At 34.0% G+C, this 11296-nt stretch overlaps 1 protein-coding gene across 7 annotated transcripts in view; it reads left to right on the forward strand.

Annotated features, from left to right (window-relative positions):
- Positions 1-7191, forward strand: part of LOC128234064 (integumentary mucin C.1-like) — a 122969-nt gene extending 115778 nt beyond the window's left edge. For 6 of the 7 annotated variants that reach the window (XM_052948043.1, XM_052948044.1, XM_052948045.1 and 3 more), the window contains 3 exons: positions 652-811; positions 2431-2505; positions 2655-7191. In XM_052948043.1, the coding sequence (XP_052804003.1) occupies positions 652-811; positions 2431-2505; positions 2655-2856 (437 nt within the window). In that variant the 3' untranslated portion in view covers positions 2857-7191. The remainder of the gene's footprint in view (positions 1-651; positions 812-2430; positions 2506-2654) is intronic. The other variant, XM_052948042.1, reaches the window with a different exon arrangement.
- The last annotated feature ends 4105 nt before the right edge of the window (positions 7192-11296 follow it).

Consider the following 11296-nt stretch of genomic DNA (forward strand, 5'->3'; position numbering starts at 1 on the left):
AATGTGTCAGGTACAGAAAAGTATGCAGCAAGTCCTCATATCGAACCTTGGGCCCCTTGCTTGCAACCCAGAAGTTCTAACAACTGAGTGAGCCCCCCCCCCCCCCCCCCCCCCCCCCCCCCCGGAAAAACATCATCTCTGACCCATAGCAGTCTGTATTGTGATTTTCAACCTCTGAGCTGAAATTTACCCCCAAATTCCCAAACAAGATCAGCCATCGAAATTAACCTTTTGGATGAACAAGCCTGAACTCATATACTACTGCTTGGCATTACATTTTTGAACAAGCCCTGCTGTATACAACCCATAATTCGAGCAAGCCCAGTGCAGGACTTGTGGGCTTGTGCAAATTTTGACCACTGCTAGATGGTTATATATAACCACAATGGGCCTCTCCACAATTCTCAGTCTCACTCATTTGCACTGAGTTCCAGCCAAGGCTGCCCATTGGGCACTAAATGTCACAGGCACAGATAAGTATGCGGTTAACCTGGGGCACCCTGCTTGCAAGAGAGATCCTATACCAGCTGAGCTAACAGGCCCGGATAACTCACACTCTCTGACTTGTACAGTGACAGTCAAATATTTGCCTATTGTTTAATTATTTTCTTTAATAGGTAGCTTTGTTTATGCTGAATTTTGTATGTATAGGTGTTGATAAAGGGGATGCTGGTAGAAATCCTCCAGAAAGAAGGAATAACAAGTCAAAGGTCAGGAATGATCCGGCAAGTCATGTAACGCGCAGATCAGAACCCCCTGTCTCAACCCAACACAAAGATGCAAAAGCTAAGGAAGCAATGGATAGCCAAAGGTAAAAAAAAAGTTTGCTACCATATGAAAAAAACTAATATGTATATAATGTGCTAATTGTGGTGTGGTCTTGCACCAGTCTTTCTTTCGCTGTGTTGATGTGTCCTCATTATAGTTGATCTTGAAAGTCTTTGCACTGACTGCACTTTAATAGTAATAATACATTATAACATAGTAAAATATGTTTGGACCTTACTTACCTCATCAACTGCATGTGTTATAAGTCCCCTAGTGGTTTCACCAAATGCTTGTTGTTTCAAAAAGAATGAAAAAAAAAATGTTATATGGCAACAAACAACGTCTGTTTTGTCATCCCTACCGAAAAATGCTGGATCCTGGAAGCATGCAAGTTAAATTTGTGAAACTTTGTATTTAGTGTGATATTTCACACAACTTTGCTTGAAGCCTTCTTTTGCTGGCCAGAAATTGTGGTTGCATTATGGCAACAAAAGTTAGTGACAAGATTACACTTATAAAATATGAAAATCTATGGCAACCAGTATCATGGAAATACCTCACTTAGTAAAAGAGTATTTTGTTCATGGAACTTCAGTATGCAAAGAGAGAGTATACGGAGCTTTTTTGATGTTCTTTTCATTGTATATATGTTTGTGCAATGTTTATGAAAATAAGCAAAATATACCAAACACTTCATTATTATACTTCAGAACTTACTATGTCTCCTGTGAAAATGAATTTAAGGTTGCATTCAGATTATTTTTCATGACATTCGAATCATTTTCAAATGGCATTAAAATCAGTAGGGGACTGCTGCAGGCGTTGACACTAACTTTATTTTCAAAGGATCCTGAAGGAACCCCACAAGTTAGTATCAAGTGCCCTTCCTGAAGTCAGGAGTCCCTTTGAGAATGTGATAGTATGGGCTTTTATAGCCTTCTTTGCCTGTTTTACAGAGAATTCCACATGGCATGCCATAAGGGGTAAAAGGACTGTTAAATTCTTCAGAATAGAACTTTTCTTTTTAATCTATTTTCTTTGTTATTGCTTCTTTTGACTTTCTAAGTATCAATTGTGTGGTGTTTTAAAAAAAAGCATGAAACAAACAAAGAAACATATAGTGACCACTGACCTTAAAGGGACTAGACACAAATGTGATGATACAATTTATACATTAAAAAAATTAGAAAGTTGTCAAAAACTTGCATAAAATTGACATCATTGTGTACAACACTTTGAAATGTTACTTACTGTACTGATGTATCAAATCGTTTACAACACACATCATTTGCAGTTTTTGCACATTTTTCCAATTCGAAATTTACTATGGTTTTTGTGTACCACATAAATCCCAGTAAGTTGGTACATTTATGTGTACTCATAAACAGATTTGATTTAAACTGGGAAACAATTATGTGCTACTTTAAACAGGGAAACACAGATGTCAAGACAGCAACATGGTTTTTGTGTTTACAATTTTAACCATTTAAAGTAATATGTACTATAACTTTTGGCCTCCTACTAGCTCGCATTGACAAATCGAGGCTTTCCTGGTATTTGAGAAAATATTGTATTTGAAGATTTTTGGACCATCTGGTGTCTAGCCCCTTTAATATAAGCATTGGTGTGTTGATGTGGTGTGAATGGTGTTTTGTTTTGTAGTACTGGGTCAGCAGTTTCCAAGAGTGCAATTAATCCTACTGTAGATAAAGACGCCACTGCTGAAGTGACACTTAGGTAATTCAAGTTCTTTATGTATACGTATACTAGGTTAATTTGTATAAAAATGTCCACCTGTGGGTAATATATGTAATATGTATGCCAACCAAATTTATAAGTCATTTAAACATAATTATAATGGACCTATACGTTTTATGATATTTCAGGCCACAGCCTTTGCCCCCAGTTGGACAGCAAGGACATGGAAGAGGCCTATCAGCTAATTTAGGGGATCAATATGATGACATGCCTCTGGTTAGTCAGAAGAATGTTCTCCCACCTCTAGGAGCTGTTGGTGAAGATGAAGAGGTGAAGAAAAGTAAGAAGAAGAAAAGTAAGAAGAAGCGTGAAGAGGACGATATTGTTTAGACAGACTAGAGCAGTTAGTTTGGGATTATTTTTTTTTATCTAAGTCTGCATTCTGTGATATTATTCCATATCAATTGTAACTGTTTTGACTAAGAAAATGAAAAGATGTCTTATTAAAATTTAAAATTTCATTGTTTCATGCCATTGAACAATTGACAAAAGAATACAGCAATTACGGTATTCTGCTTCTAGGTCTTAAAGGAAGGAAAACCTTTTAACAAGACTCATGATTTGCTTATTGAGAAAAATACATCATTATTGTAATATTACTTTATACATAGTATTAGTAGGCGAATTATTTGCCATTTGCAATTATGAAAAATATGCCTGTTGATCTACATTTTGCTCATAAGGTACATTCTTTTAATGGTTTTCAACTGGGCAAAATATGAATTGCCATTTACTATCATATTTGATGCATATTTGTTGTAATCTGAGATAAAAGCATAATAATTAAGATCTGTAATTGATATATCTCTTTGGCACAGCTATTACTGCAATTTAAATTATGTTTAAGTTACTACCAAAGATACTACTACAGATATCATTGAGGGAGCATTTTGTGAATTGAATGATAATCTAAATTTAGTTACTTAACAGCAATTGTAGAAAAAACAAGGTCAAGTAAAGGCTAGTTATGTGGTTCATGCTTCACAATTTAAGTGCCAGTGTACAGAGGACTATATATAGTGTGATATTTATGACAATCAATACTTGAACAAAAGCTATTATGTCACTTCTTCATGGACCATATCAAACTGGCAGTTTATTTATTCATACATACAAAACCTCTCCTACCTACATCATAAGTACAAAACATGAAATATTAAGTCATTATGTAGAATGCTTATGTCTGGTGGCATGATTGTGTGGAAATCCCCATGATTGTTTGGAATTCCCCCATTTGTAACAGCCAGTTATTGATTCTAAGCTACTGATGTAATACCTGCAATATTCCCTACAGAATGTCTGATAAGGTTGTTAAGGACTGAAGGAAGAGATTTGATTATTGGAAAAATCATTGTGAATATTACTTTTGTTGTCATCTGGTTCTGAGTTTGGTATCCAAGTGTATAATATATCATCAAGTATTTATTTCCTATACAGACATCAGTGTATTTGATATCATGATGATGTATATCAAGAGCATAATAATCATTTAAATCATTCTATAGTATGATAATGCCTAATGTCATTTCTTTTGTTTATACATGTAATGCTATTTGTCATTCAGATCTATCTATATTTTTAGCTAGTCCAGTTATTGTCTAGCCTTGGGTTTGATGTCGGTGGAATCATAGTCTGTTGTTCTGCAAAATGTTCAAGATATTCAAATGAAACTTGGTACACATGTCGCCCTGAGACAGTATGCAGCAAAGCTCAGAACTCTGGTTTTAGTAATTGTTGAGCTATGCCCCTTATTGATTAAAAAACAACAACAATATACAAGTGTTTGCGGTCGCTCTGTGGAGCGGTTGTTAAACATTGATCAGTCTGAAATGTTCCTGTATCCGTCCACATGATCTAAGAGTCATGTATGCGCATTTCTTGCTGTGCTTTAAGTATTACTAAGTATTAGTGTTTTTAGATTTTATATGCTAACATTTTATTTAAGAATGATATAATCATTTACATATTTTGATGTTTTGTGCCATACGTATGCTTAAGTCCTCAAGTTATGTATCAAGTCCTGTTTCATATTTCAAATTATTTTGAAATCACATTATGTGCACTTTACTTTTGTGACTATTTAGACTCCTTGTGATTTATGATGATGATCTATTGCTTTACTTGCATCTAACCAAGAATTCCAGCAAACTTGTTTTCATAAACACTTTGTTAATTCACAGATGTATCTACATTTCTATGATTGTGTTGCTAAATGTTGCTGTTTTGTTAAAATGTTAAATTATACAAAAACATTTATATAGATATGGATTCCTATAACCAAGAAAATTGAGGAAAGTAATGCCAGTTAAAGATAGAGTAGAATAAAAAGTATATATATATATATACTAGAGTATCTTTTTACATTGTACAACAATGATTAGAGTGTTTTTCAATTCATGAATGTGCTGTTTATGTCCAGAAAACATGTGCTTATTGAGTGCCATAGTAGTGTATAACAAATTGTGTAATATAATATCATGTGTGTATATAAGTTGACAGTTGACAGTTTAAGTTTGTTATTGGTGTTAAAGTTTATTATTCACTATATATATATGTGTTTTAAAGGCCTTAATGTTGGTTTATAGCTCTTTGAAGGGAACCAAAACACACTTTAAGAAAGCTGTAATAATTTTGCCATAAACCACTGCGCTTCACTTATAAATGTTTTACAACATGTTAAGTATATCGTATATCACTTATAAAGTTGAATATTTTGTAAACAGGTGTGGTGAGCAAAAATAATAATCTTCAAATGCAATAAAAGCATTGTAGTAACCCTTTCTACCCATCATAGTGTTGTCTCATCAGTAAGTGGTAAAATATATGACCATATATAGTTAAACAAATTGTCTATATGAATATGTTTGCTATTTCAATATTGTTGTAGGAAACCAAGAATGCCATGTAAATATGTGCCTTATAAATTGCTTACCATTGAACTATTTTTTCTTTATAGGTATTTAAGGTATTCAAAAGGCGTCCTAGATATCATTTAGGAAGTATAAATAAGGTTGAATCGGGAAGAAAATATCTGTGCTCTTTATCAGACTTACCTATATGATATGTCATACGATATGCCACTGAATAATGTTTACCTAAATAATTGAATGGCACTTGACGGCAATTGAAATATTATCAGCTTGTCGTAACCTTATGTATCTAAGAGCCATAAATATTTACCCAGTGTCTTGACGATATGGATAATGCAATGTTAACCCTTTTAAATAGAAAATATGTTAAGCGTGGCCATGAAATGAATGATACTTTTAAGGTAACAATTGAAACCAATTGCAATGTAATAAACATTATCATGTTTGTTAGACCTTCAACTGATATAATTATGGTAACCAATAATCATATGATTCGGAAGTTTTATCCAACATTAAGTCACAATTGAATTGTATAACTTAATAACAAGCATACAATTTGTACTTGACAAAAGGACAATGTCCTATTTTTATAATGCTGTCATATCTGGTATAAACATGCATGTTTTATAATTAACAAAATATATTTGTGTAGTTGTGCATGGGTTAAACAGAATGCCCTATTGTTTTGTAAATTGTAAGCGAAAAGAGAAAGGAGATATCAGTATACTTGGTTAAGTTGCCCGATTTATTTTACTCAGGAAGTAATATGATATGTGAACAATTTGTAGTAAATATCACAGTCATTGTGAACTATTGAAATTCAATAGCTTGTAGGAATGTTATGGGGATTTCCCCTTGATAAAAAGAGCCAATAAGAAAAGCTCATTCTGTGTGAATAATTTATACCCCATGCTTTGCCAGGTTTATATTCAGCAGGTTTAATGCATCTTTAAAGTGTTATATTAATGTTCAACGTTTGAATACCTTATCATTGATTTATAGAGGTAATCGTTTTTGGTACTTGTTGAGCATGTAATAAGCTCTTTATCAAAAGACATGATGAATCAAGTTTCTATATAGCTATTCCTTCTGACCCTAATACCAAATATGTACTTATGTTTGTACGTTGTTTTTTACTGTCTCCAATCTATCAAATGTATGATTCATATTCATGGTGTGCTGTAATTAGAGCCTTTCACTTCGTTGAAGTGTATAGTTCCTGATCTGAAATGATTTTATTAATCAAAATAGCCTTTTTGTTATGAATCAAGGGTTGTGTTGAGTGCTACCATGTTTGTTTTTATTGTGTTATAGTTACGTGAATCTGTGTCATTGCTTTATGTATTTGTTTATTGCCTTGGGAGAGTACGTGCTCAAAGACATAGAAACATGAAGACATCTTGAATAGCATTTAATTTGATTTAACAATCAGAATCGACATGCTTTAAAATTATAATATGCACATGTGTATATGCATTTAGTATCTAGTTGATCGATTAATTATCTGATTTATGAAATTATGATCTACTTGTCTGGTCTTCTGTTCAGCCAATTGTTAAATTTTAACTCAGAGGTTTACATGTTTGCACTTCAAAGTGTGCACATCGCATAAGTATCTAAATATCAAGGTGTTGGCTATTACTTGTATGTTTTTGAGTAATTGGTTTGAATATTTGCAGTGCAGTTAGCCTTTTTAAAATCATTCCAGTAAACATTACATTGTTTGTATATGCATTAAATGCTTATGTATTATGTGTTATTGTTATGAATGATTCTTGAATAAAAGTTTTCTTTATCTTTAGTTTTGTACTTTTTAAAGTAACATGTTACTTTCTAATACCATTAAGTAACTACAATGTATCTTCCTATTGTGTTTTCACTGACGACCATAGCAATACAGTAGTTGAATCAAAATTATTTAAAATGCGATATACAGGGTCAATGTTTATATGAAAAACTACAGAACGGTCCAGTAGTCGAAATACGAACCCCATTAATGGCACAGGGTCAACACATTGACATAGAACTGAAAAACAGTCATAAACCAGAAATTTAGAACAACAAAAAAACTCTAAAATCAACCCACTACATGCATACAACTTGAGGTGATTAGCAAGGATTATTAGGTACCGCCTTCGAAGGGTCTGTAACTCTGTTGAACATAAATTTACTAGGGGTTTAAACAAGTTTGTGTGCACATCCTCACTCTTATCCCAACATTCCTGAATAAAGTAAAAATGTAAATTTATGGTAACTCTTATCAAAGTATGTATGAACTTGAGAATAAAACAATGAATAATAAAACTAAAAAAGTAAACCCCAAATACTTATATGATTACATTTATTGTTGTGTTAAAGAGTGAGAGTTTGCCTGCTTGAATCATCTTTATGGTAGCCACATTGTCTTAAAGTTGATAAGTAATAACTTTTAAAATGGGGTTTATGCTCCTGGGCTGGTCTTGTCCCGAAGGTTAGATTGTCACGTCTGGGCGTCTATATCTATTACCTATACAAAAGATCACCCGAGAAAAAACATATGCATGTATGGCAATACATACATTAAGAATACAACCTACGTTTTCAGCCTATGAAATTGCAGACGATTAAGAATTTCAACTTACGCATGTAAACTTAAAAGGTTCAACCCACTGCCACTCATACAATCCACAATCCATGCGTCAGATTTTGCTTGGACAATGTATCAGCCAATGAGGTTGTATTTTAAGTCAGTTAGATAACCTTCTTAATGATTAAGAAGAGCTCGTTCGCTATGCAAACTCTGCCCATTCTTAATCATGAAGATTTGAATTCATGTCATCTAACTAATACATAATGATGCTCTTTGCAAAGAAAACTGTCAGCAACAAAATTGCCTCCCAAAGTTATTTCATGTAGACGCTTCCATTGAAAAGGTATTTGTGTTACTGAGTAATTATTTCGAGCGTGTCGTCTTGTAGTGCTTTTGTTTGTCTTTGTCTCATGACACCCATGTCCGCCATTTGTTAACACACCATGATGTCCAGCTATAATATGCTTGGAATAAACTACGTAAACAATATAAACATGTTCATATAATGAGGGTACAAGACGTTTCTTTCACACAGTAAATACCATGCACATGCACCATCCAATGCTCTATCAATACATACATGTATGTTGAAACGATCAGTGTAATACAAGTTCACTGGAACACGATTTCACTGGGAATTCAAGCTAGTTGATTTGCGCATAACCCCGCAAAATTAAGACAAGAGGGCCCTGAAGGCCCTGTATCGCTCACCTGATCCAATTCAAGTGTGAAATAAGTGTTTTCAGGGCGAGGGCAATTGTGACAGGCGGTTAGATCCGTCCTAGTGACCAAGGTTTTTTTTTAATATCACAGACATTTTTTTAATATCACAAATTACCTAGTTGCAAACCTTACCTTGCTGTAATAAGTACATTCTGACCAGGTTTCATATAGATAAGGTAGAAAATATGGCCTCAACAGTGTTTTAACAATGTTTTCTATGATTTGACATGTGACCTAGTCTTTGAACTCAAACTTGACATAGACTTCATAAACACAAACATTTCGACATAGTGTCATGGTGACCAAAGAGAGAATGTAACCTGTACAGCGTTTACAAAGTCTATCTATGATTTGACCTAGTGGCCTGGTTTTTGACCTGATTACCCAGTTTCAAACTCTACCTAAATATCATCAAGAATAACATTCTGGTCATGTTCCATGAACATATTGTCATAAATGTGGCCTCTAGAGTGTTAACATGCTTTCCTATTATTTGACCTGGTGACCTAGTTTTTGCCCGCACATGACCCAGATTCGAACTTGGCCTAGAAGTAAACAATATAAACATTCAAACTAAGTTTCATGAACATACAGCCATAAATGTGACCTCTTAGAGTGTTAACATGCTTTTCCTATGATTTGACCTGGTGATCTAGTTTTTGACCGCACATGACCCAGATTTAAACTTGGCTTAGAGATTATTAATATAAACATTCTGACGAACTTTCAAGAAGAAACATTTATAAATGTGACCTCTAGAGTGCTAACAAGCTTTTCCTATGATTTGACCAAATGACCTAGTTTTTGATCACAAATGACCCGGATTCAAACTTTACTTAGAGATTATTAATATACACATTCTGACCAAATTTCATGAAGATACAGTTATAAATGTGACCTCTAGAGTGTTAACATGCTTTTCCTTAAATTTGACCTGGTGACATAGTTTTTGACCGCACATGGCCCAGATTCGAACTTGGCCTAGAGGTAATCAATATAAACATTCTGACTAAGTTTCATGAACATACCGTCATAAATGTGACCTCTAGAGTGCTAACAAGCTTTTCCTATGATTTGACCTAATGACCTAGTTTTTGACCGCACATGACCCAGATTCGAATTTGAACTAGAGATTATTAATATAAACATTCTGACCAACTTTCATGAAGATACAGTCATAAATGTGACCTCTATAGTGTTAACAAGCTTTTCTATTAATTTGACCTTGTGACCTAGTTTTTAACCCCAGATGACCCAATATCGAACTCGTCCAAGATTTTATTGAGGGTAACATTCTGACCAAGTTCATTAAGAATGTGCCCAAATTGTGACCTCTGTAGTGTTAACAGTCAAATTGTTGACGACGGACGACGACGGACACAGGGCGATCACAATAGCTCACCTTGAGCACTTCGTGCTCAGGTGAGCTAAAAATCTAGGCCTCATTAGTCATCATGAACTTGAAAACAATAAAGAAAGAAGTAAAACTTAATATAATATTAACTGATTAAAGTAAAGTTTTTTCACCCATAAAAAGGTAACGAAACGCAATTTATGTGCTGTATTATAAGGTTTATTGTAGGTCGTCAATATACATGACCAGCAGGAATTGAGTTCTTGAGAAGATTCTATCAGACCATTATGATCGACTTTGAAATAAGTAAGCTAGATTGTTTGCGGCTAGCAAGCTAATAAATATTATAAAAACTATATTTCACAACATAATAGTACATAATGGAACATAAAATAACCGTTCATTCTACTTTCATTTCACTAACTAGTAAGAGTTTCCTTTTTTTATCAATATAGTCAGCAATTTGTCAGCAGTATCCCTCTATTTCAATATGGTCAGCTAATTAGTCAGCACTTTAGCACGGACTGAAATGACGTAGGTTTATTTTCATGTATGTCTCAACGGAAGTTATTATATACAAAAAAACACAATCAGGTCCTAACAATGTGTATGCTATCCTATCGCTTTACTCATTGTATCTACCCTTGAAAGATGATCTGTCTTACTTTACTGGATAAATCGTTCAGACGGCCTATAAAATAAACTCTCAAAGGGTTCAGTATAATTAGAGTAAAAAAAGAATTTATAACAATGATATAATTATGAAGGGTTTAACCAAAACTATAACTGGCGTGTAGCGGAGAGGTTAAATTGGCCAAAAAGCTAAATTTTGAGCTACTATTATATTGGAGTCTTTCAAAGTGATACTGGTCAATGTTATCCATCCGTTAGGTTCATCTTAATTAAACGAAATGGCGTAGATCTATATGGAATAAATATCGAAGTTACAGTATTCTCAAGCGGTGTCAAAACGCACAGGTCTAGCTTTGGTGGTTTGTAACCTGAGAAGTTTGGCGGTCTTATACCTGAAACATCACCCGACATTAAATGTAGGCCATATATGTTAATATCTTCCTGTTTCATTCATGTGAACTTCCCCCTCCTATTTCGGCAATGACCTTTTGTTATCCTGATACGGGTAGATAGCGCATATCTGGACCAGGAAGTGATCTTCAGTTTTATACAGTTTTGTGGACAGACGACACTTTGAGTTTGAAGGGGTCGGCTCAAACAGTTTGTGAATAATTTTAGATG

This window comes from Mya arenaria, chromosome 5, assembly GCF_026914265.1.
Source record: "Mya arenaria isolate MELC-2E11 chromosome 5, ASM2691426v1".
In the NCBI taxonomy this organism is placed as follows: Eukaryota; Metazoa; Mollusca; class Bivalvia; order Myida; family Myidae; genus Mya; species Mya arenaria.